Source organism: Dama dama, chromosome 24, assembly GCF_033118175.1.
Source record: "Dama dama isolate Ldn47 chromosome 24, ASM3311817v1, whole genome shotgun sequence".
Lineage (NCBI taxonomy): Eukaryota > Metazoa > Chordata > Mammalia > Artiodactyla > Cervidae > Dama > Dama dama.
The window spans coordinates 52,337,077-52,363,035 of NC_083704.1; the positions used below are offsets into that span (position 1 = coordinate 52,337,077).

A 25,959-nucleotide genomic window follows, 5' to 3' on the forward strand; every position below is an offset into this window, starting at 1 on the left:
ATCCTAAAGGAGATCAGTCCTGAGTGTTCATTGGAAGGACTGATGCTGAAGCTGAAACTCCTATACTTCAGCCACCTGATGTGAAGAACTGATTCATTTGAAAAGACCTTGATGGTGGGAAAGACTGAAAGTGGGAGGAGAAGGGGATGACAGAGGATGAGATGGTTGGATGGCATCACCGACTCAATGGACATGAGTTTGAGTAAGCTTTGGGAGTTGGTGATGGACAGGAAGGCCTGGCATGCTGCAGTCCATAGGGTTGCAAAGAGTCGGAGACAACTGAGTGACTGAACTGAACTGAGAAAGATCTAGAACAAGCTTTGGCCATTAGCCACCAGAGAATTTACATGGAGTGGTTAAGCACATAGATGCTAATGCCAGATAGCATGGGTTCAAATCCCAGCTCTACCACTTAAACCGTGAGGGATTTGGGACAAGTTACCTAACCTCGGCTATAAACAGTCATGACAAAAGTGTCCCCTAGGGTTGTTGGGAGCATGGAAGTGAAAGTATGTCAGTCAGTCATGTCCAACTCTTAGCGACCCCTTGGACTGCAGCCCTCCAGGCTCCTCTGTCCATGAAATTCTCCAGACAAGAATACTGGAGTGAGTTGCCCTTCCCTTCTCCAGGAGATCTTCTCAACCCAAGGATTGAACCCATGGTCTCCCGCTTTGCAGGCAGATTCTTTACCATCTCAGTCACCAGGGAAGCCCTAGGGCTGTTGGGAGTGTATGTTCAGTTAATTCAGCAAAGGCGCTGAAAACAGCACCTGACTGCAGAAAGCACTGGGGCGGCTTCAGCCATTGTGGGTCATTCCTCTACAATCTGCCAGCGTGTCCTTTGGTCTCTGGACCAATAGGGGAAGCCATGTGCATGGGACACTCGGGCATTCAGAGGGCACAGGGCCAGATGGCTACAGAGAATGGGGGTGGGGGTGGGGGCAGAGTTGGTACAGGCTCCCTCCCGGCCTCCAGGTCTGCTGTGACTCCTGAGCCCTTCTGAGGAACAACATCTTGGGTTGCCTCCTTGCCACCCCCTGTTCCCCAAAAGCAGCCAGCCTGAGGTAGACATAGCCTCTCTTTAATGGAAGTCATGAGTGCTTTGACATGGGATACCAGCTTGGACAGGGAGGTATGGCCAGGGCAGCAGGTCAGGATGCTACCCTGCCCCTCTGCCATGGTCCCAAGGGAGGATGGGTGTGCCAGCTGGGGGCTCAGAAGATGTCAGGGACGATATAGTCGGTGTGGACGCCGTCGATCAGCCCATCCCCATTGTTGTGGATGAACCAGCAGGTCACCTCAGCCCCATGCCGGGGGTCCTTCCTGTAGTCTTTTTGCAAACCCCTGAGGAGAAACATGCCATCTGGGGTCACCTTTTGGACCTGGCAGGGCTGTACCTCCCCAGGAAGCCCACCCGACCCATGTGACACCTGGAAGAAGACCTGAACCAATGATGGAGAAGGCCAAGGGCAGAGATGCTGGGAGAACTGCCCACCCACCTGGTGACCGTCAGGCGGCGGTTCTTCACCACCATTGTGGCGTCTGTCTTTGTGGGGTCAGAGCCTGGGTGGAGGTCGGACACTTTATAATCAAAGGGGTGGAAGAATTGTCCTGGAAAGGCATACAGGAGACAGTGATTACCACTGGGGTCCTAGCTGCCTTGTACTCACTAGGTGCTCACTGGAGCTTTAGAGTTATTTGCACAATTTTTTCCAAGGGCTTGACTGTTTCTGATAAATTTTAACATCCAAAGCCACCTTTAGTTCACTTACTATAAAGAAGCAGCTATGTTGCTTCTATAGGAATTCCAAAAGAATATGGCTGGGGATAGGGGAGTGAGGGGTAGAGAGCAGGGTCTGCCGGAAGACCACAGAGAGAAGCAGTTCTTTCAAGCAGTTGGCCATGACCCATCCCACCTAGGAGGTGTCTGCGAGTCCAATGGACTTTTCTGTTTGCTAATTGAGCCTCCCCTTATATGCTCTTGACTCACTTAAGCTTTAGTTTCACTGTGTTTGATTACAGCCTCTTTGAGGGACAAGCCATCTCCAGGTCCCTCTTTGGAGCTCTGAGCCTTGGAGGCCACGTTGGAGGTGCACCTGTCCTGGTGTCTCGCAAAGCTGACCCACGGTGAGTCCTAACACCCCGCTCCCCACAGCTCTGCCAGCCTGGCCAGCTGTACATACCCAGCAGCCCATGTGTCCGTGCTGACATCCGGTGACTATCCAGCACGTAGAAGCCCAGGAAGTCCTGGCGGACGGCACTCCCCCTCCACACCCGGTGCAGGACGACCTCGAAGGTGCCCCCGTCCTCCACGGACACCACCAGGTTCCTCTTCCTATTGATGGTCACCAACACCCTGTGGGGAGAGGTGCCATGAGGGTGGATGTGGCTTCACTGCACCCCTCTATTCAGCTGCTCTTGTCCTTGGGACCCAGCTCTTATGACCGCCCTCTCCTCTGAGATTGTTGAGTATTTCTTGTTCTACATTCCTTCCCACATGTTGCTGTTGGGTATATTGGGTACAGGCCCTGTGCTAAGCTCTCCATTGAAACTGTATCTTTCAATTCCCCCTTTGATCCTATGAGGACCACAGCTCAAAGAGGTTAAGAAGTTGCTCAAGCTCACATAGCTGGTGAGTGACAGAGCCAGGACTTCTACTCCAGCCTGTCTAGTATGAGTCTGTGTTCCTTGACTAATCATCTGGTCCACTATACTGGACCCTGCCCGCCTCTCCCTATGGCTCCGCTGCCCAGCGCTGGGCTCTGATGCTCGGCAGTGTTTGCGGAATAAATGAGTGAAGGAAAGAACAAACACTAAACAAGTCATACTAAGACAGATGCTGAAAGAAAAGCCCAGAGAACATGAGTTCAGCAGAGGAAGAGACCAGGATGGGTTCAGGGAAGAGGTGGCCCTTGCGCTGGGCCTGGGAGGATGAGTGGCTTGGTTTGGTGGAGACGGGTGGAGACAGGACTGCGGGGTGAAGGTGCCACGGGAGCTTAGGCAGCCAGGCTGGGAGACACGCATCCCAGAACCAAAGGAAATTGAGAGTGAGGGGCCGGGAATGGCTCACAGGGCCCAACTGCATGTCTGCATGGAGGCCTTATGACCTCACTCACTGACAGAGCTCAGGGAATGAGGGCCCACAGGCTCGGGTGGCGGGGCTGGCTCTGGGGCTTCATGCCTTGGTCCTTAGCACACTCACCCCTGCCTCCCTTCCCAGGCCCCCGCCCACGCTGGTTACTCATTTTGCCGCAGGAAGGCCTGGTCCCTCCAGGAGAACACGGGCCCGCCAGACCCAGGGTTCAGCGTAATGTTCTGAGGAGTCACTTCCAGCTGGAAGTCGGTTGCGGGGTTTGCGATCCCCAGCCGCCCGAAGTACGTGCCCTCGGGCTTCCCAGGGCTCCCGGCCTTGTCGCCGATGAGCTGCCCATTCACTGAGAAGCCTGCAGTGGGGTGAGAAGTCATCAGGTCGGGGGCCAGCTCTCACCAGAATCCTGCCAGCCAGTCTTTGCTCCTGCCCTCCTTCTTTGGTCACTGAGAGCCTCAGCACCCAAGGAGATGGGCCTTCAGGACAGGTGCAGGCCACACACAGCGCCGCCTGCCTCCCTTCCCACCACGCTCTCTGAGGTTTAGAATGCTCGATTCTGGGCTCTGAAGGAGGTCTCACATCCCCAGGAAAGGCCTTGGGGCTGCTCCTTCTCCATGACACAGGGCAGGTGCTGTGGGTGAGTCTTCGGGCCTCTTGACAGAGGCCCCCTCTGAACTGGGCAGCCAGCAGCCCCCTCCCCATTGTCACCGTCCCCAAACTATCCTTGTCTCATGCTCTGAAATGGTCAGCTAAGAATCTGTTCACCTGTTTATCTCCCTTCCCTAAACTCCACGAGAGCAGGGACTCTGTCCGGGTTTCCACTGTGCCCCCAGCCCTTTGGATGTGCTCAACAAACATGCGCAAATGACCTGAATGGACTGGGAGGGTGGGAGAAGCGTCCAAGATATGGAGAGGGCATTGTTCCCATCTCCGGAGCCCGGGGGTGAGGTCGACTCCAAGACCCCTGCAGCCATGCAGGGCCAAGGAGGGGTATGCGGCAGGGCCATGGCATAATTTACAGGACTCGGTACATAATGAAAACGAGAGGCCTCACCTCCAAAAACTGTCCAGAATTTCAGGATGCAACAGCAGAGCATTAAATCAAGCATGGAGCCCTTCCCAGGGCATGGTTCCGTGCATCTGCACAGGTCACATGCCCACGAAGCTGGCCCTGTATAGGGCCCAGGCAGGTGGATGTGGTGTGATGGCGGCAGGCTGAGCCCAGCCAGGTGGCGGGTACACTGGATGTGGGGAGTGGAGGCCACAACCGCTGTCCTTCCTGTTGGTGGCTAAACATTGAGGGCAGAGGAGCCTCTGGCAGAGGGTATGATGTCACCTGTACCTGTGTCAGGGTCCTGCACCAGGCTCAGGACCACACCAGGCTCCTCATTGATGTTGAAGCACAGCGTGTCCTCTTTTTGGGGCACGTAGATGAGGAAGTGGGGGTCAGCATCCACTGAGGGCACAGCATGGAGTCCGTTAAACTGAGCATTAGGCAGATGGGGCCAGCTGGGGACAAGGGTTCAGCCAGGCAGAAGTGTCCCTCAGACCCTCCCAAGGACTCACCGCTAGTCACTTGGTCTGGCAACTTCTCGATGTTGAGGCTGGAGTGCGTTGGAGCAGGCTGAGAGGCCTCTAGCATGAAGGCTGAGCAGCAAGAGTGAACGGCCTTTAGAAGGGAGGCGGCCAGGCCTTCCTCGGAGCTGGTGGCTCCTTCTCTGGGGCCCCTCCCACCCAAGCAGGCTGGCCCAAGGCCGCGGGTGCACGAGTGGACATGGAGACTTTGACACCTCTCAGGGTGTGGGAATGGAAGTTTGGCCCAGCACAATGGTCTGGCCTGGAGAAGGAAATGGCAACCCACTCCAGTATTCTTGTCTGGGAAATCCCATCAACAGGGGAGCCCGGTGGGCTGTGGTCCATGGGGTTGCAGGAATCGGACATGACTGAGCAACTAAACCACCACCACCAGTGGCCTGGCTCTGTCTCGGTTTCCTTCATGAAAACCTGGTGGGGCTGGTGGCACTGGGGTGGGGAGGCCAGGCCCAGGTCAGGGAGAGAGTTCTGAGGGCTCCCAGTGAGAGGGAGCAAGGAACACTGGAGCAGAGAAAAAAAGCCTTAGATGGGTGACGCCCTGGGCTTTGCTCAGGGCTGAATGCATGGACTGAGGGTGGTCACGTGGAGCAGAGGTAAGACGCGCGTTGTCAGGGTGACGGCCACTTACTCTTTCTGGGTCCCACCATCTCTGTAGAGTACAAGGACAGAGGACAGCGTCACCCTCCCCACTCCAAGGGCAACTGGGCCCAGAGGCCATTCAGGCCTGGGCAGCCCTCCTCCTGGGGGTCCCAGCCCTCCTCTTGGGGGTCCCAGCCCTTCTTGCAGATGGATGCTCACACTAAGGGCCCCAAAGGAGGCCTGGGAGTGGAGGGGTTCAGGCTGTGTGAGGTCTCCCCAAACACTCAGGTGGCAACAATTCAGTTGCAACAAAGTGGGGAAGGGCATCTCAGGGAAGGAAGAGACCAAGAAAGCCTGGGACCAGGCAGGTGTGGGGTGGGGAACTGTGTGTCCGGTGGCCAGAACTGTGCCACTTGCCCAGCCACCCAGAGCCCCTTGCAGAAATCAACATGATTTAAAAACTCACCCAAGGGCAGAGAATCTAGAAAGGAAAGAAAGGAAAGAGAATTAATGCCCTAGAGGCTTTTGGCTCTCAGAAGCCTCCCCATGCCTACAGCCTCCTCTCAGCCAGCCCATACCGTCCAGGGGCTTATCAATGATGGGCTCCAGGCCGTCCTGGTCTGCCATGCCCCTGACAGTCATGGAGGTCAGTGGGGTCACGAACTGATAGGCCAACGACATCTGCAGGGCCTTAGCTGACACGTTGGCCTTCTCCTTCCCCTCCAACTTCATCCTGCGAGACAGACACCTGCTCCAGGCCCACAGCTTGGACAACAGTAAACTTGCATTCCCTTGTCCTTTCCTGCCATTGTTCACTTGATCAACAGGCATGTAATAAGCCCCTGCAGTGGCCCCACTCAGGGGCTGTCTTTAAGAACCTCATGATTTAAATGCCTCCCATAGAGAAATGGGTTTCCCTGGTGACTCAGACAGTAAAGAATCTGCCTGCAACAAGGGAGACCCGGGTTTGATCCCTGGGTCGGGAAGATCCCCAGTGTCCTTGCCTGGAGAACTCCATGGACAGAGGAGCCTGGTAGGCTATAGTCCATGCAGTTGCAGAGTCGGACATGACTGAGTGACTAACACTTTCATAGAGAAAACCTGGAGGTTTGGTAGAGCTGGGGGATGTGCCCCAGAATTCAACAGCTGTGACATTCTGGCAAATGGTCTAACCTCTCTGAACCCCGGTGTGCTCGGCATGTTGTGAGGACGAACTGAGTGTGTCTGGACACAGCAGCCCCACAGGCAAGGGCAGCCTCGCACACAGAGCTAAGTAGGGGCAAACTGCAGGCCGCCCTGTGCCCCCCAGCAGGCCCCGCCCACACACTGACTGCCTGGTTGATATTAACTCAGCGAGCAAAGTCAGAGAACAGTAAATCTGACCTGCTCACATGCTTCAAGACTCAGAACCACCCCTTCTTAGTCCAAAGACCCAAGGGTGAGGGGGGTGCTCTTGGGTAGTTTGCCCCCATTCCCCTAGGCAGCCGATGGACTGGTACCGCTTGGCCAGCAGCTCCTGGATGGTCAGGTAGGCCCACAGGCGTTCAACATGGTTCTCCAGCATGTGGCCCCGTTCTCGGAGCAGTTTCTTCATCTCTTCCTCATCCACCAGGCAGGTTGTCATGAATTCTTGGCCCTCCTGAGAGAGGCGAGGGGGAGAGAGGCTGTGAGCCTTTCTCAGCATTCCATCCCCCATCATTCCTAAGCCTACACTTCTCATCCTCACCCATCCATTCCTTCCATAAAAGTTGCCAAGCACCCTCTGTGAGCCAAGTTGACCCAGGCCTTGGGGGTCCCAGGGGAAGAGAATCAGGCCCTGCTCTCATGGAGTTACTCTCTCTGGGGGATGCCAGCAAACAGCCGGCCAGTCCACCATGCAACTGTGCCCACTCTGCCCCGCTCCTCCAGACGCCCGTTCAACTTGCCACAGCGCACAAGTGTGCTTTTTCTTCCCAGCTACAATATGGGGGCACCTCTTCCCAGGGGTTTGCCATGCACCAGGCACTGCATAAGCCTACTGCATGGATTATTTCATTTACTCCACACAACTCTCCAGTGCAGTTTTACCCTCAGAGGCCACAGAGAGGCCTAGAGAACTGGACCTATTTGATCAATGTCACCCACCTGGAGCCAGGGTCTAGCTCAGCTTTCGTCACTGAAAGCCAGAGTCCTGAACCCTCAGCTACACCACATGGCTAGATTCCAGGTCTCCAGGACCCCCAAGCGTGCATGTGCATACGTGCACTGCACTGTGGTACAGAGCTGAGTGCATAGTAGATGCTCAGGAAATATTGTACTTGAGAAGGAAGATGCTAGCCTCCTACTGCCTCATGCTTTGGGAGGAATGACATGGGGAATAACAGGTGGTCCAGTTGGCGGCAAGGGATGACCGCTTATCAAGGCCACTTGAGCCTACCCTCAGGATGACTGCATTGGGAGAAAGTTCAGCCCTGGGGTGTATGTGGCCTGGTGGGGTAAGGGCACTCCTCTGGGGAAAGAGAGGCTGCCAGGGGCACAGGGCTGGGAAGCTTCTGAGTGCCTCTCCACCCTTTGCAGCCCTCTATTTACCGTGTCAGCTCGCACGTCCGCTTTGAAGCTGCTCAGTTTGTGGTCGGCAATGCGCCCCGCCACCATGATCTCCGAGCCTTCGTAGTACTGTTTATGGCGGTGCTGGGTCAGGTCTGAGACGGCTTCCTGGGGGTACAGCAGCTCCACATCCCTCAGGAGGGGGTTAGCTACCTGCTCATAGAAACCCTGCAGGGATCGGGGGGGTGCAGCCTCAGAGCTGGGGGGTCACCCTAGGTATCCAACAGGAAACCCCCTCACGAAGTGGTGCGTCAGGGTCCCTGCCTTATAGAGGGAACTGCAGGCTCAGTGGTTAAGGAACTGGTTCGGGGTCCCGCAGCTAAGTTGAACTCTGCACCAGAGTTTTATCTGCTCTGGGCTGGTGGGTACATGGCTGCCAAGGCTCTGATCCCCCTGGCGTGACTTTGAGGGGCCGTGGGGGAGGAGACCTGCAGCTGCTGGGTGGCGTCATGGTCCTCGTAGATTCTCTGGACACGTCCATTGTTCTCCAGGGACATGACCTCCAGGAAGTTCAAGTCCACATCACGGCCGAAGCCCAAGTTGTAGAGTGGGAACCTGCCCTTGATGGCATCTCGGACATTCTTGAGGATTTGGGTACGATCCGTCACCCCTGCAGCCACACAGCCAGGTAGGGATGGGATGCGTGTGGGGCATGAGGGCACCTTGGGGCACCCTCCCTGGGGGCCAAGTCTCCCATCTCAGACCATCCAGTCCCCACTAGCCTCTTTAGGCCACGCCTCTTGCTCTCTCCCCTGGGTGATGCAACAGCTGCTATCAGAGCTCCTAGAAGACTGCCCATTTCCATGGATCCATCATGAGCAAATCTGATTTTAAACCCTCCACGGCTCCTCCCACGGCCTGTGAGGGCCTGCTGACCTTTCCGCTCTGTTTTACCTGCTCAACACACGCCTGCACTTCCTGCACAGGCCTTGCGGGTGCACAAACCTTGTTTTGTTCAAGCTGCCCCTTCTGCCAGGGATGCCTTCCTGCTTCTCCTCTCCTCCTTCCAGGTGGAGCTCAGGGCTCACTTCCTCCAGGAGGCCTTCTGAGACTCTGCCTGGGTCAGGTGCCCCTTGTCTGTGGTCCTTTGGCCTCCTGGCACCCTGTTCTTTCAGAGCCCTTGACAGAGCATCTGTTCCTGGGTCTGCCTCCCCCAGTGGACCCTGGACTCCTTAAGGGCAAAGATGTCTCTTGTTCTCTTAGTGTCTCTCCTTGGTCCCTACTCCTGTGCTTGGCCCTCAGTTGGTGCTGAAAACACAGTTCATTAAATTCGGCCTAGGAGTCCTGCCCCTCCTTCTGGGCCCCATGCAGCCTGTGTCATGCAGAAACCCTCCCAGTTTCCCACCTCAGGACAGAGGAGCGCCTTGGAGCTCCTGCAGACTTTATGGTCTGAACTCTGCTCTTAGACGAGTGCTCAGCTTTACCCTTAGCCTCTCTGCCCCCAGACGGCGTCCCCAGTGCCTTCCATAATGAGCAGACCAACACCTCCCAGGGTATCCCTGACGGTACTTACCCTCTGTGGGCTCGCCATCTGTCAACATGATGAGAATTGAGGCATGGTTGCTGAGTTCTGGGTGGCTTTGCTGAGCTTTGTTCAAGATCTCAATTCCCGTGAGCAGACCTCCATTCAGGTTTGTAGCTACAAAAAAAGAGAAAGCAGATCAGTGTGTGCCTTCAATCTGAGGGGACAGAGGTGACATCAAGGTGGCCCCAGACCCCTGCCCCTACCGCCGGCCAGGGAGAATTGCTTCACGAAGTTCCGAGCTGCCTCCAGGTTGGCAGGAGACGCCTGGACCAGTGAACCCTTCCATGACTGCACTGCAGACCCAAAGAGGACCAGGTCGAAGTGGTCCCCTGGCCGCAGGTCCCCCAGGATTTTATGGAGCGCCTCCTTGGTCTGTAAGCACAGGACAGTCAGTGGAGGGACAGGGCCCCAGGATAGTGCCTTTTGTAATCTCCAGATGCCCAGTTCAAAGACCCACAGGGTTAGAGGCATGGGGCAGACAAGCAGGAGGGGCAAGAAAGGTGACAGGAGAGGAGCCTCCTGCTGAGTGAGCCCTGGGGTGGCTGAGGGCGTGCAGAAGGCAAAGGGACCCAGTGGGAAGGGGAAATGACCAGGAGTTTGGGGGGGGGGGGCAGGGTTAAGACAGAGGACCCCAGGGGGCTGAGTTTCTAAAACCCTGCCTGTCCACCAATGGTTTCACTGCGCCATGGACAGGGCATAGAACACTGCGTGTGGAGGGGGAGGCTGCTGCCAGCTGCAAGCCATCTCTGGGACCCCTGTAATCGTCCCCACATGCCTAGAACACAGGTCTCATCTTCGAAGCCCTTCCCCACTGGTAAACCCCACAGGCCCCGTGGGCCCTGTCACTTTGCTCTATTTTTGCCATCGAGGAGCAGTGAGTATACTTGCTCACTTCTCACAGTGAGAAGTGGCTGATTCCAGAGCCCTTGACCACTGGGATTTCCTGTTAGATTACCCTGCCTCTGACCAGGGGCAGAAGTCCCAAACCCAGTCCCTGGGGGCAACACCGGTTTGGGGGGGGCGATGGGGCTGGAGAAGCTCCCACTGGGCTGTTTAGAGCCGCCATTTACCTGCTTCACTTTCTGGCCTTCCATGGAGGTGCTGATGTCAATCACAAAAACCACATTCTTGTTCAGTTTTCTCAGGTTTTGGGGAGCAAAGAAGTGGGCAAAGTAGTTATTGGCGACCTGAAACACAAAGGGGTGAGTGAGGCCGCTCTCGCAAGGACCCCTGTCTGCCCTGTAAGTCTCAGGCTAGAAGTTCAGGCTCACCAGGAGGTCGCAGACGTTGTCCCGATTGACATCGTAAGTCACCTTGAAGTCCCCGTTCAGCAAGGTTGTAGAGCACGTGGGGCAGGTTTGCTGCTGGCTCACTGTGGGGCGGAAAAGCACGTGACCCTGGAACAAGCGGGAGCGTGAGGCATCACTGGTTTGCAACGACAATGCGTGGGTGTGTGTGTCATGTGCAGCCATAGGAATGAGTCTTAGGCGACCCTCACCCAGCTGCTGAGAGTGCACGCCTATGCGGGGTAGGAGAAATGACCTGTTTCTTTGCTCACATGCTTCTGAATCATTGGAATTTTCTACAATAAGTATCACCACTTCGGGTACACAATGAAAAACAAAATAACAGCAGCATGTTGGAAATTCCCTGGCAATCCAGTGGTTAGGACTATGAGCTTTCATTGCTGGGGGCCCAGGTTCAATCCCTGGTTGGGGAACTAAGATCCCACAAGCCACAAGGTGTGGCCAAAATATTTAAATAATACCAGGATGAGAGACACTGGGCATCTCATACTGTTCAGCGGAAAAACAAAACTGTGCCGGAAAATGGAACCTGCCTGGATAGACAAGGAGCAGGAAGGGCCCAGAGTGGGAGCTGCAGCATGGTTGAACTTGGCGCTGGTGCTCAGGGAAATTGGGGATGGTTTGCTGGAAAGTGCAGCAGTGTCCACAAGACTGGAAAAGGTCAGTTTTCATTCCAGTCCCAAAGAAAGGCAATGCTAAATAATGCTCAACCTACTGCACAATTGCACTCATCTCACACGCTAGTAAAGTAATGCTCAAAATTCTCCAAGCCAGGCTTCAGCAATACGTGAACCACGAACTTCCAGATGTTCAAGTTGGTTTTAGAAAAGGCAGAGGAACCAGAGATCAAATTGCCAACATCTGCTGGATCATCGAAAAAGCAAGAGAGTTTCAGAAAAAATCTATTTCTGCTTTATTGACTATGCCAAAGCCTTTGACTGTGTGAATCACAATAAACTGTGGAAAATTCTGAAGGAGTGGGAATACCAGACCACCTGACCTGCCTCTTGAGAAACCTGTGTGCAGGTCAGGAAGCAACAGTTAGAACTGGACATGGAACAACAGACTGGCTCCAAATAGGAAAAGGAGTACATCAAGGCTGTATATTGTCACCCTGCTTATTTAACTTATATGCAGAGTACATCATGAGAAATGCTGGGCTGGAAGAAGCACAAGCTGGAATCAAGATTGCCGGGAGAAATAACCTCAGATATGCAGATAACACCACCCTTATGGCAGAAAGTGAAGAAAAGCTAAAGAGCCTCTTGATGAAAGTGAAAGAGAAGAGTGAAAAAGTTGAGTAAGCTCTGGGAGTTGGTGATGGACAGGGAGGCCTGGCATGCTGTGGTTCATGAGGTTGCAAAGAGTTGGACGCGACTGAACTGAACTGAACTATCCTCAATACATTTCTATACTTCCGTACTTTCCACATTTTCTTTAAGGACCCTTGTCTTTTCACGTTTTGTTGTTGGTTATAAAAGTAAAATATGTTCATTAAAGATATTTGAAAATAATTATTAGGAAGACAAAGACCATTCCCTTGGTCCCCTACTGAAAGCAAGCATGTTTGCTAGCACTCCACTGTGTCGCATTTTGTTTTTAAGGAACCCCTCCAAAACTACAGGAAACATTTCTTTTAAGTGAACTGTTACAGTCACGACCAAAGGTGGGTGGAGAATAAACGGTTTGCTCCTGGCTCCAGTTGAGGGCAAGTTAGGAAGCGGGGCACTAGCTGGGTATCCCGGGGTAGGAGCAAGCAGGGTGCTCCTGGAATTCCTGTAGATGAGTGGGAAGTGACAAGTGGTAAGTGACTGGGTAGGCCAACATCCTTGCCAAACTTAATCATGTTTCCAAGAACACTGGGGCTTGAAATGCTTAGGTTTACACGTGTGCCCTATATCCCATGAATGCTTTCCCAGGAGTATGAGATAGGCAAAGGGGAAACTGAGGCTTAAGCAAGCCAGCAACTCACCGCAGACCAGGCAGACAGACCCTCCCCAGCCTTAGGCTTCTGAAAATCAGAAGTGCTGAGTTCTCCTCTCTCTCTCCCTTAGGGCAGCCTGCAGCACCTGCCTGGTTGAGCTAGGCTGAGATGTCTCTGAGGGCTCTGCTATCTGACTCACCTTTTTCCCAGAGAAGGACTTCTTGATAAGTTGGGCAGCCAGTTTCTTGGGGAGGAAGGAGGCCTCAACATCCAGATTCCTGATCCCCTGGGGCTCAAAGATGTCCACATCGATCTGTGGCATTGAAACAACCCCTGCATCAAGGCTCGCATTTGGGAACCATCATCAAGTCTCAGCCAAGAGCCAGCGTGTATTCTGACCCCCCACTGTATGCAGCGCGCACCCAGCTCTCAGCGCAGGGCCTGGCATGTCACAGGCGCTCCAAAAGTATTGGCCAAATGAAGGTGTGCATGCCTGTGCCCCTCAACTAACGTGCCAGCCACAATGACAGCCCTTCAGGCTGCCTGGGACTTTCCTATAAAATCCCTGGACATTCACTATCTCTCATGATCTTTGCGGCACTTCTGGGACACACAGAACCCCCATTTAACAGATGAGCAAGCTGAGGCTCAGAAGGAGAAGGCTGGAGGGTTCAGGGAACCACAGAGAGCCACTGGAGCCCACCCGGAGGAGTCAGTATCCTCCCTGTGTGCTCAGGCCCAGGACTGCACACGGAGGGTGCCGAGCTTACACGTGCAGCCACAGTGAGGGAAAGGCTCCCGAGACCTGGCTCCCGAGACCTCACGCCTGCCTGTGGTCACCCGCGATCTACCTCAAAATGCTGCACCAGCTGCTTGGGCTTGACTTTGATGACAATGTCGTACTGCATGAGCTTCCGCCTCAGCACCTCCTCGTAGGTCAGCCGGAATGTGGCCTTGCTCTGTGGACCGACCATGATGTGGATGGAGAACTGCTCCATTGTTCTCCCTGAGGCCCTGGGGGTGCCACCAGGGGCAAAACCAGACAGACACATGGTAAGTGATGTGTGGGTCCTTGTCACCTAAAACATACTCCTCAGAATCAATTTCTCTTATTTTTAATGCTTCTCCCAGCTCTCCTTGACCCTCACCCTGTCTTAGCTGACTGGCCAGAGTCAGGGTCCCACTTCTCTAGAGGTCTTGTGCAGCACATCTGTGCCAGCAGTGGGTTTGACCAGTTTACGCCCATCCCCTCATCTGGGGCTGCCCTCCACCCAAGGCACCTTGCAGCCTTCAGATGCATGCTGGCGGGGGGTGGGTGGCACCGGAGATTGGGCCGGCAGGGCCCAGAGCTCACCTGACAAGTCCTGCATTCTCTCCTGAGATGGCTGCTTTCCGGTATTGCTTCCATGCGGTCACTTTGTCCTTTATGTCTCCAGTGAAGGTGTTTTCATCTGCTGTGCTGCAGGGAGAAAGAAGCCCTCAGGGCGTGCCCCTCCCCCACCACATAGGGCCTTGAGTGGGGGTGCTCCCAGCTCGGGGGAATGGAGGCGGGGGGCAGCTCCGAGGAGGCCCTGTCCAGGTGAGCACTTGGGGAAGGGCTTCCCCTGCCGGTCTCCCACTGACCCCAGAGTCGCTCAGGAATCCTAGCACGGAGGTGGGCAGCCCTGGCCACAGGGTCCAGCAGGAAGCCTTGGGTGCTGGCCTGTGCTCCTGGGCCCTAGGCTGAAAACACACTGTCAGAGGCTTTGGTTTGCTCTCCAAGATGGCAGCCCAGAGCAGGACCTAAAGGGCTTTTCAGTCCCTCAGAGTCCCTCAGAGCTGGGCCTGGCCCACGGCCCTTGGGGATGAGGGGAGCCCTGGTTGTGGGCTGGGCCTGGTGAACCAGGCAAGGCACGCACATGGCAAAATCGCTGATGAAGGCCGTCTTGGGTATTTCCACGTTGAAGGACACTTCCTTGGCTGTGTCAGCGCTGTTGATCACTTGGCTGGTAATGACGTAGTGGGCGAAGCGAGAGGTGACTTTGCAGTTGACTTTCAAACTGCGGATGACCACACCATCAGCAGCCTAAAGTGGGACATGCAGGAGGTGGCCTAGGATGGGGGGCCCCCAGCACCCAGCTCTGACATGGGTGCTATTCTGTATGCCTGAAATGGTGCCATGGGAATTGAGGTGGCTGGAGAGCCCCTGTTTATGGGAGTCGGGAGTCCCCCTGCCCAGGGGCATGCCCCGAAGCCTGAGGGGAACTGGCTGTAATAATGGCCCCACCACAGACCCCTTTGCCAAGACCAGCACTCACTGCATCCACAGCCATTCGCTTCTGTAAAACAAAACCAGGGCAAGTGTGAATGCAAGCGCTCAGGGGACCAGGGCCTATCTGTTAAGGGATGGGAGTGGGATGTAGCCTGTGTCCTCAACACCCCAGCTTCACCTCCCCAGTGTGCTAGGGGGTCCTCTCCCTTCAGAGGAAGTCGAGGTGGGTGGGGACAGCCCCCATCCCTGGGCTCCCTTCCGGGCTCGGCGGCCTGGTTCTGGCCCAGGGGTGTGCCCACATACCTTGCCACCTCTGGGACTGCTGGTGGGCGAGCCCTGAGTGGCCACGGCTTGCAGGGTGAGCAGGGACAGCAGGCACACGCCGGGCAGCCCCCGCAGCCCCATCGTGCCGCGCGTGGTCTCAAGGCTCCCGCTGCCTCCTCACCTCACTCAGACCGTGAATCAATACAACGCCGGATAAACACAGATTAAACATTAGACAAGGTCAAGGCAAGTATTACAATTTGAGGGATCAAAAATTGACAGTGAAAACTTTCTCTAGGGGGATTTCCAGCTGTGTAAACTCCCGACCAGACTCAGACTGTGCCCCTCGGTTAGAACCGCACTCGGCCAGCGTGAACTGTGAATTTTAATCCCGGATCTGTGGCACAGGGGCCACACCAGTGATACAGTGGCAGGTGTCAAGAGGCCACAATTAAAAATGAATTTCTCTTCATTAGGTGTTCTTGTCAAAATTCTTTAATCATCAACAAACTTTTCAGACAGTCATATATTCACCTGGGAGGCAGATATGATGACTTAGAAAGTGTCTGCCCACATCCTTATTTCTGATGGCACCAACTCTAGCCATTCTGCCAGGGGCCGTCTGGACAGTTCTGGGGATACGTAGTGGGTGTCACACCTTTTAGGATGGTCAGCTTTGGAAAGAAGAGCAGAAGCAAATCTCATCATTTCTCCTGGGCAGGGGTGCAGAGGAACAGGGTACAGCGGAGACAAAGATGAATGCCATGCTTTCATGATGAAGGGTAGACTATGAGCGACGCTTTGCTCTCAGCCCTTTATGATCTAATTTTATCCTCAATGTGTCCCTGGGATGTTGGTCCCACAGCAAATGAGAGAGGAGGTAGTCAAACCCACATCTTTCAGATGCCAAAGCCGAAGGCTATCATGTAATGACAGAAATGCCCTCTGTGTTGTTAGGAAGCAAGAAGAAGCAGTCAAAGATCCCAGAGAACCATCTTGTCCCTGCATTTTCTTAAATTTTATGCACAAACCCTCCCTGTCCCCCACAAGCCCCAGCAGACTGAGCAGACATGACTCTGGTCAACCCCCTCCATGGCCCTGGTCGGGATGTACTGGCTGCCATGACCCTGATGTGGAGAGGGGGCCCGGAAGCTTCTTTGATCTCTGTTTACTTGTCCTGGACTTTGTCATATAGATCAGCTTCTGGAAAGGGTTTATTGTCCCTAGGCCAGAATGCCCTTCTCGCCTGTTTTCTGGCCTTTGTGGGAGGTGAGATGGATCAACATGAAACTGCACACTGGGGGTTGTGTTGATTTCCTGCACGAATATCTACCATGCCCTGTGTTGGGTTAGGTACAGTGTCAACACCAGGACGCTACAACGATGAGATTCAAGTGCCTTACTGTGTTCAGTAAGGTGAAGTGAAAAGTGTTAGTCACTTAGCCTGTCCAACTCTTGGTGGCTCCATGGACTGTAGCCCACCAGGCTTCTCTGTCCATGGGATTCTCTAGGCAAGGATACTGGAGTGGATACCAATTCCCCTCTCCAGGATATCTTCTCAACCCAGGGACTGAGCCTGGGTCTCCTGCATTACAGGCAGATTGATACCCACAAATCCTTTGAGTTCTCTTTCTTGCCACTTCCAAGGGCTGTGGGTAAGTTTCTCTTGGTTCTGAGATCCACTCTCTGTGTCAAGCTTCTAATTGAATTGGCTTTCCAGTCCTGGGCAGGTCAACTTGAACTAGCAGATGGTTCCATTCAGAACCCAAGCCTCTAGCTGTTGGTTTTATCCACTGTTCTTCATTTGATTGCAATCCCAGTCCACATTTGTTGGGGTCAGCTGATTCAGTCCTTTCTCTACTCCCCAGTTCCACACTGGGAATTGCTGGAACTTCACACAAGGCCTTCACTTGGCTAGGTTACTGTTAGTTTCTGTTAGTGTGCACATGAGGTCTAGACTGTAGCTACTAGGAATCTCCGTAGCCCAAAGCCACAAAACTGGTGGAGCACTTAAAACCTGTTAGAGAACACCCACCTAACTCAAGTGCTTAATCACTTCAGTCGTGTCCAACTCTGCAACTCTATGGACTGTAGCCTGCCAGGTTCCTCTGTCCATGGGATCATCCAGGCAAGAATACTGGAGTGTGTGCCATTTCCCCAGGGGATCTTTCTGACCCAGGGATCAAGCCTCTGTCTACTGGGTCTCCTCCATTGGCAAGCAAATTCTTTACCACTGAGAAGCCCCAGGGAAGCCCCAGGACAGCGCTCTAAGGTATTAATTTGGCTCTCAGTCAGTCAGTTCAATCGCTCAGTCATATCTGACTCTTTGTGACCCCATGGACTGCAGCACGCCAGGCTTCCCTGTCCATCACCAACTCCCAGAGCTTACTCAAACTCATGTCCACTGAGTCGATGATGCCATCCAACCATCTCATCCTCTGTTGTCCACTTCTCCTCCTGCCTTCAATCTTTCCCAGCATCAGGGTCTTTTCAAATGAATGAGTTCTTTGCATTAGGTGGCCAAAGTATTGGAGCTTCAGCTTCAGCATCAGTCCTTCCAATGAATATTCAGGACAGATCTCCTTTAGGATGAATTGGTTGGATCTCCTTGCAGTTCAAGGGACTCTCAAGAATCTTCTCCAATACCACAGTTCAAAAGTATCAATTTTTGGTATTCAGCTTTCTTTGTAGTCCAACTCTCCAATCCATACATGACTACTGGAACTTTGACTAGACGGACCTTTGTTGGCAAAGTAACGTCTGTGCCTTTTAATATGCTGTCTAGGTTGGTCATAACTGTTCCTCCAAGGAGCAAGTGTCTTTTAATTTCACGGCTGCAATCACCATCTGCAGTGACTTTGGAGCCCAGAAAAATAAAGTCTGTCACTGTTTCCACTGTTTCCCCATCTATTTGCCATGAAGTGATGGGACCAGATGCCATGATCTTCGTTTTCTGAATGTTGAGTTTTAAGCCAACATTTTCACTCTCCTCTTTCACTTTCATCAGGAGGCTCTTTAGTTATTCTTCACTTTCTGCCATAAGGGTAGTGTCATCTGCACATCTGCCGTTATTGATATTTCTCCCAGCAATCTTGGTTGCAGCTTGTGCTTCATCCAGTCCAGTTCTGAGACCCAAAACAGCTGAAGCAATGGGATCAAGTTTCAAATAATGAAGTGCGCCATCTTCTGGCACAACTGCATATTTTATATCCAAGAACTCTGGGTCTGGCAGTTGTAATTATCTACAAAAATGGTAAAATCTCACAAAGACAATCTGGACTTACAGTGACTGATATGAGAAAGGTTCCAGTTAGACAAGAGCATTTATTTAAGAAGTGCATTTGAAAGCAAGGGTTCCCAAATCAATCAAACAGAATGTGATACCTATTTTAATTGGTATGTAGAAACCTCCAAAAGCCTTCAAGATTCCGTAATACCTTCACTGAGCGACTCATGGCTAATGAAAAATTAAAGACACAGAGGCACCTAAAAAAAAAGGCTATATAGGATTGATGCAACTTTGTCTGCTCCCCTCTGTCTTCCATTACTTGGGTATTCATTCTATTAATTCTCTGATTTGTCTTTTCACTCTGAAGAGACTACAAGTCTGTAAACAGAAGTTCACCAAGTTAGTGGCCTTACAGATGTCCTCATATATACCCTCAAAGGAGGGCCCCCGTGTGAGCCCCTCCCAGTGTTGGTGGGACTCCTGAGAGATTTTCTGGTAAAGCTATTTTATTTCCTTAAATAGCCTAGGGGAAATTAAAATTAATAGATAACCTTAAGAAATTCTGGTAGATACTGGGGACTGAAGGTGGGATCCTGGGAGAACTGGTAAACCCAGTGAACAGTGAGAATGCTAACCAGATTCAGCTCTCCTGAATCTCTCTCTGTAGTATCCAGACAAGCCAGGCAGGGGAGTGGGGAAGGAGACACTTGATGTTGTACTTGCCTTTACTGTTTGTCCTGGCTGAAAATTAACAAGATTTATTTGGAAGGACTTTACCCCACCCCCTGCCCCAAGTTAGCTGTTGTTGACCAGAAACTGGCCAAATTGGAAGTTAATATTCAAAGCCTGATAAGAATTGGGCGGGGTGGGGGGAGGGGCGCTTCTCTAAGCTACATGTACACAGAGGGAAAGAAAAAACTGAAAAAGCAAAAAAATATTCTGAAGCCTTTGTGGAAGGATTTACTGAAACATTTCAAAGACAGCTGTAAGTCTAGAAATAGGGATCTTTTTTATTTCTTTGCTAGTTTAAGATTTTCTCCCTGATACAAAGAAGCAAATTGAGAAAAATGTAGTTGTATGGTGGGTGGTGGGGTGGGGTGTGGGGTGTCAATCAGTAATGTCATTTAGGTTACAACCCAATCCCCTGAGGAATTAAAAACAACTGTCCTTACCTTACAAATTTTTGCAAAGCCAGAAATGCAGCTTCAGAGACAATTAAAATCCACCTGTCCTTTTTAATCAGTCCTCAAACCTGCCCTCAGTTCAGTTCAGTCGCTCAGTAGTGTCCGACTCTTGGTGACCCCATGGACTGCAGCATGCCAGGCCTCCCTGTCCATCACTAACTCCTAGAGTTTACTCAAACTCATATCTGTTGAGTCGGTGATGCCATCCAACCATCTCATCCTCTGTCGTCCCCTTCTCCTGTCTTTAATCTTTCCCAGAATCAGGCTCTTTTCAAATGAGTCAGTTCTTCCCACCAGGTGGCCGAAGTATTGGAGTTTCAGCTTCAGCATCAGTCCTTCCAATGAATATTCAGGACTGATTTCCTTTAGGATGAACTGATTGGATCTCCTTGCAGTCCAAGGGACTCTCAAGAGTCTCCTCCAATACCACAGTTCAAAAGCATCAGCTCTGTTCAAAAGCATCAGCTCTTCAGTGCTCAACTTTCTTTATAGTCCAACTCTCACATCCATACATGACTACTGGAAAAACCATAGCCTTGTGCTTGCTTTGGCAGCACATATACTAAAATTGGAATGATACAGAGAAGATTAGCATGGCCCCTGTGCAAGGATGACATGCAAATTCATGAAGCGTTCCATATTTTTATAAAACTTTATTGACAAATATGAAATAAGTCCTAAATAAATTGAGAGATATCATATTCCTCCATAGGAAATCCAGTCAGGCCTTTCACATTAATTTTTACTCAAAATTCTATTCCAATAAAAATCTTAGCTTTTCTGATATCTCACACACAAAAAAAAACAAAACAACACCATAGCCTTGACTAGGTGGACCTTTGTTGGCAAAGTAATGTCTGTGCTTTTTAATATGCTGTCTAGGTTGGTCATAACTTTTCTTTCAAGGAGTGAGTGTCTTTTAATTGGTGCAATCACCATCTGCAGTGATTTTGAGGGCCCTCAAAATAAAGTCTGTCACTGTTTCCACTGTTTCCCCATCTATTTGCCATGAAGTGATGGGACTAGATGCCATGATCTTAGTTTTCTGAACTTTTTCACTCTCCTCTTTCATTTTCATCAAGAGGCTCTTTAGTTATTCTTCACTTTCTGCCATATGGGTAGTGTCATCTGCATATCTGAGGTTATTGATATTTCTCCTGGCATTCTTGATTTCAGCCTGTGCTTCATCCAGCCTGGCATTTCTCATGATGTACTCTGCATGTAAGGTAAACAATCAGGGTGACAATATACAGCCTTGATGTACTCTTTTTTCTATTTGGAACCAGTCTGTTGTTCCATGTCCAGTTCTAACTGTTGCTTCCTGATCTGCATACAAATTTCTCAAGAGGCAGGTCAGGTGGTCTGGTATTCCCATCTCTTTAAGAATTTCCAACAGTTTGTGGTGATTCACAAGTCAAAGGCGTTGGCATAGTCAATAAAGCAGAAATAGATGTTTTTCTGAAACTCTCTTGCTTTTTCGATGATCCAACAGATATTGGTAATTTGATCTCTGGTTCCTCTGCCTTTTCTAAATCTAGCGTGAACATCTGGAAGTTCACAGTTCATGTACTGTTGAAGCCTGGCTTGGAGAATTTTGAGCATTACTATGCTAGCGTGTGAGATGAGAGCAATTGTGTGGTAGTTTGAACATTCTTTGTCATTGTCTTTCTTTGGGACTGGAGTGAAAACTGAACTTTTCCAGTCCTGTGGCCACTGCTAAGTTTTCCGAATTTGCTGGCATATTGAGTGCAGGACTTTCACAGCATCATCCTTTAGGATTTGAAATAGCTCAGCTAGAATTCCATCACCTCCACTAGCTTTGTTCGTAGTGATGCTTCCTAAGGCCCACTTGACTTTGCATTCCAGGATGTCTGGTTCTAGGTGAGTGATCATACCATCATGATTATCTGGGTCATGAAGATTTATACATGAAGAACTATACATGAACATAGTTCTGTGTTTTCTTGCCACCTTTTCTTTATATCTTCTGTTTCTGTTAGGTCCATACCATTTCTGTCCTTTATTGAGCCCATCTTTGCATGAAATGTTCCCTTGGTATCTCTAATTTTCTTGAAGAGATCTCTGTCTTTCCCATTCTATAGTTTTCCTCTATTTCTTTGCACTGATCACTGAGGAAGGCTTTCTTATCTCTCCTTGCTCTTCTTTGGAACTCTGCATTCAAATGGGTATATCTTTCCTTTTGTCCTTTGCCTTTCACTTCTCTTCTTTTCACAGCTATTTGTAAGGCCTACTTAGACAGCCATTTTCCTTTTTTGCTTTTCTTTTTCTTGGGGATGGTCTTCCTCCCTGTCTCCTGTACAATGTCACAAACCTGCCCTATTTTATCTCAAAATGCTAAAAATTCTGTACCTAACAAACAAAAGCCTTTGGAGGAATTTGCATTTCCCCTGTGCCTCTGAGATGTAATGTTCTTATCTGGTCTTCTCTGGAAGTCTTATTGAGGTTATCTCTTTGAAATGGTAACTTCAAAGAGATAATTCTTATCAGAAGGAAACAAAAGGGGAAAAGCTTATTTGGAATTTAGGCAAATGAACCCCAATGTTCATCACAGCACTGTTTATAATAGCCAGGACATGGAAGCAACCTAGATGCCCATCAGCAGACGAATGGATAAGAAAGCTGTGGTACATATACACAATGGAATATTGCTGCTACTGCTGCTGCTGCTAAGTCGCTTCAGTCATGTCCAACTCTGTGCAACCCCATAGACAGCAGCCCACCAGGCTCCCCCGTCCCTGGGATTCTCCAGTCAAGAATACTGGAGTGCTGCTCCAGTATTTTGACTGCTATCCAAAAGTCTACAAGCAATAAATGCTGGAGAGGGTGTGGAGAAAAGGGAACCCTCTTACACTGTTGGTGGGAATGCAAACTAGTACAGCCACTATGGAGAACAGTGTGGAGATTCCGTAAAAAACTGGAAATAGAACTGCCATATGACCCAGCAATCCCACTCCTGGGCATACACACTGAGGAAACCAGATCTGAAAGAGACACGTGCACCCCAATGTTCATTACAGCACTGTTTATAATAGCCAGGACATGGAAGCAACCTAGATGCCCATCAGCAGATGAATGGATAAAGGAGCTATGGTACATATACACAATGGAATATTACTCAGCCATTAAAAAGAATTCATTTGAATCAGTTCTAATGAGATGGATGAAACTGGAGCCCATTATACAGAGTGAAGTAAGCCAGAAAGATAAAGACCAATACAGTATACTAACACATATATATGGAATTTTAAAAGATGGTAACGATAACCCTATATGCAAGACAGCCAAAGAGACACAGATGTATAGAACAGACTTTTGGACTCTGGGAGAAGGCGAGGGTGGGATGATCTGAGAGAACAGCATCGAAACATGTATATTATCAAGTGTTAAACATATTGCCAGTCCAGGTTGGATGCATGAGAAAAGTGCTCGGGGCTGGTGCACTGGGAAGACCCAGAAGGATGGGATGGGGAGGGAGGTGGGAGGGGGTTCAGGATGGGGAACACATGTAAATCCATGGCTGATTCATGTCAATGTATGGCAAAAACCACCACAATACTGTAAAGTAATTAGCCTCAGACTAATAAAAATAAATGAAAAAAAAAAAATAAAATGCTACTGTGGAATTCAACTTTAATCATCATAAAGTAAGTATTTAAAGTAGCTTTAAAAAAAAAAAAAGAAAAATCTTAAGTGTCTTCTCCACAAATATTAGTAACAAGCTTTAACCATTTGAGCAGTTAACCTTAACTTATTCTGTCTGCCAAAGACACAATTTGGATCCAATTGCTTCTATAACTGGTGAATTTTGTAATTTTGCTTCTGATTCATGGCTAAAATTTTAGAACAAAAGCTATAAACTCTCTGTTTGCATCAGTTTGTATGTTGATGTGTGTTTCCATATGTATGTTGTAGATGTGTGTTTTTTCCTACTTTAAGGAAACATTGCCAAAATAATTTGTTTAAAAATTCTATTAACTAGCTTAAAGAAAATTAAGCATATTGACTGAAGAAAAATGCACAAAAATCTAAGTGTTTTTAAGATTAAAAAAAGATTTATTTTTCACTGTGCTGGCTCATTGTTGTTATGTGGGGATTTTCTCTAGTTGCAGAGAGCAGGGGCTACTCTCTAGTTGTGGTCCACGTGCTTCTCATTGCAGTGGCTTCTCTTGTTGCAGAGCATGGGCTCTAGGCATGTGGGCTTCAGTAGTTGTGGCTTATGGGCTCAACAGTTGTGGAGCACAGGCTTAGTTTCTCTGAAGCATGTGGGATTTTCCTGGATCAGGGATCTAACCCATTTCTCCTGCACTGGCAGGTGGATTCTTTACCACTTAGCCCCACCAGGGAAGCCTGTTTTAATTGAGATTTGTTCAAGGAATCTTTCTGTGGACCATAGCCTGGAAGACATCCTCTCAGCTCTGAGCAACTGCCCTCATGAGGTAAGGGAGGAGCCAGGATACACAGTTTTCTGCTGGAAAAAAAGATATGTAGCCTAACAACAGAAGATTATGGATCATTGGTCCTTCCCTGGCAGTCCAGTGGTTAAGACTCTGAGCTGGGGGCACAGGTTCCATCCCGGGTTGGGGAACTAAGATCCCGCATGCTGCACAACTCTTACTTGCAACATGCAGGATCTAGTGCCCTGACCAGGGATCAAATGTGTGCCCCTCTGCACTGGAAGCATAGAGTCTTGTTGTAGCAAAGAGGCAATTCTGACTCCAAGGTGGATCTGTTTCTTTGACTTTAACCTTTGTTTTTCATCACTTTTGTTGCTGTGTGCCATGTCACTTCAGTTGTGTCTGACTCTTAGTAATCCTATGGACTGTAGCCCACTGGCCCTTTCTGTCCATGGGAATTCTCCAAGCAAGAATACTGGAGTAGGTTGCCATGCCCTGTTCCAGGGAATCTTCCTTGGCCAGGGATCAATCCCACATCTCTTATGTCTCTTGCATCGGCAGTTGGGTTCTTTATCTTCAGCTTTATGAGGCTGAAGCTGAAGCTCCAATACTTTGGCCACCTGGTGTGAAGAGCTGCCTCATTAGAAAAGACCCTGATAGTGGGAATGAATGAAGGCAGGAGGAGAAGGGGACGACAGAGGATGAGATGGTTGGATGGCATCACCAATTCAATGGACATGAGTTTGAGCAAGATCCGGGAGATGGTGAAGGACAGGGAAGCCTGGTGTGTTTCAATCTATGGGGTCACAAAAAGTCGTACATGACTGAGCAACTGAACAACCAAGATGCCGGCCATTCCAGAAGATATTTGCAAGATAATGGTTTTTACTTCTTCAACTCCTCCCCGTCTTTGTTCTATAAAAGAACCTGGCATCCAGAACCTGGACAAGTCTGCCATCTTCTCTGTCACCTGCCTTTCGGAATAAAGTTGTATTCCTTGCCTTCACACCTCATCTCTCAGTTAATTGGCCTGTCAGTGCAGCGAGCACATGGAGCTTGGACTCTGTAACAGTCTTAGCTACTGGACCACAATGGAAGTCCTTGGATGTTGTTTTTTAAACAAAACCAAAAATGTCTTCTCAACTGGCTGCTAGTGGTAAAGATCCTGCCTGCCAATGCAGGTTAGACGGTTAGATACATGGGTTTAATCATTGAGTTGGGAAGATCCCGTGGAGGATCCACTCCAGAATTCTTGCCTGGATAATCCCTGGTGGGATTATCAGGAACAGGAACCTTGTGGGCTGCAGTCTATAGAGTCACACAGAGTCAGTCACAACTCAAGCAACTTAGCATGAACATGTTATATTATGCATTCTCAACAGGGGCAATATCAACCCCATCCCCCCAAACGGGGAAAAATAAGCAAAAAAAAAAAAAAAAAAAACTTACACTTCAGTTGGATTTTAGGGCCGTAAGAAAGACACTCTGGGGTTGTAAGCAGACACATACACACACACACACACACACACACACACACACACACACACACACACACGGGATTTACAATTTTAACTTTTGTTAGGTAAATGTCTTAGGAAAGGGAGATACTGGTTGGAACAAATGATAAATTCTCTTGGCAGCTTTGAGCTTTCACAGACAGGCCATGCAAGGAGATCCAACCAGTCCATCCTAAAGGAGATCAGTCCTGGGTGTTCATTGGAAGGACCGATGCTGAAGCTAACTCCAGTACTTTGGCCACCTCATGTGAAGAGTTGACTCATTGGAAAAGACCCTGATGCTGGGAGGGATTGGGGTCAGGAGGAGAAGGGGATGACAGAGGATGAGATGGCTGGATGGCATCACCAACTTGATGGGCATGAGTTTGAGTAAACTCCGGGAGTTGGTGATAGACAGGGAGGCCTGGCATGCTGCGATTCATGGGGTTGCAAAGAGTCGGACACTACTGTGTGACTGAACTGAACTGAACTGAGTCCTCTAGGGATACTGCCCTAAGT

General features: G+C 50.3%; 1 protein-coding gene, 1 long non-coding RNA gene and 1 other non-coding gene across 3 annotated transcripts; 2 read left to right on the forward strand and 1 right to left on the reverse strand.

Annotated features, from left to right (window-relative positions):
• Positions 1–1,213: 1,213 nt before the first annotated feature.
• Positions 1,214–14,657, reverse strand: ITIH1 (inter-alpha-trypsin inhibitor heavy chain 1). The gene is made up of 20 exons (XM_061128378.1): positions 14,500–14,657; positions 13,956–14,060; positions 13,453–13,615; positions 12,801–12,914; positions 10,642–10,767; positions 10,441–10,557; positions 9,574–9,742; positions 9,359–9,484; positions 8,274–8,455; positions 7,828–8,013; positions 6,759–6,898; positions 5,838–5,992; positions 5,726–5,740; positions 5,309–5,329; positions 4,654–4,734; positions 4,430–4,543; positions 3,241–3,442; positions 2,183–2,355; positions 1,499–1,610; positions 1,214–1,343 (listed from the first exon to the last, which is right to left on the reverse strand). Exons 3-20 carry the CDS (start codon positions 13,597–13,599, stop codon positions 1,214–1,216), a joined length of 2,310 nt encoding a protein of 769 aa, XP_060984361.1. The 5' UTR covers positions 13,600–13,615; positions 13,956–14,060; positions 14,500–14,657.
• On the forward strand, positions 2,020–12,851 carry LOC133045849 (uncharacterized). Its single transcript, XR_009690365.1, has 3 exons — positions 2,020–2,126; positions 8,337–8,473; positions 12,732–12,851. It is a non-coding gene; the product is annotated as an uncharacterized LOC133045849 (long non-coding RNA).
• Positions 14,658–20,067: 5,410 nt separating the features above from the next.
• LOC133046366 (U6 spliceosomal RNA) lies at positions 20,068–20,174 on the forward strand. The gene has a single exon (XR_009690496.1). It is a non-coding gene; the product is annotated as a U6 spliceosomal RNA (small nuclear RNA).
• The last annotated feature ends 5,785 nt before the right edge of the window (positions 20,175–25,959 follow it).

Bases quoted from the DNA above. Each gene is read 5' to 3' on its own strand.
- ITIH1 (XM_061128378.1), bottom strand. From the start codon at position 13,599: ATGGAGCAGTTCTCCATCCACATCATGGTCGGTCCACAGAGCAAGGCC. The intron at 10,768-12,800 runs GTGAGTCAGATA...CGCTTGTTCCAG, and splicing joins AGTCCTTCTCTGGGAAAAAG to GGTCACGTGCTTTTCCGCCC. The intron at 9,485-9,573 runs GTAGGGGCAGGG...CTTTTTTTGTAG, and splicing joins GCAATTCTCCCTGGCCGGCG to CTACAAACCTGAATGGAGGT.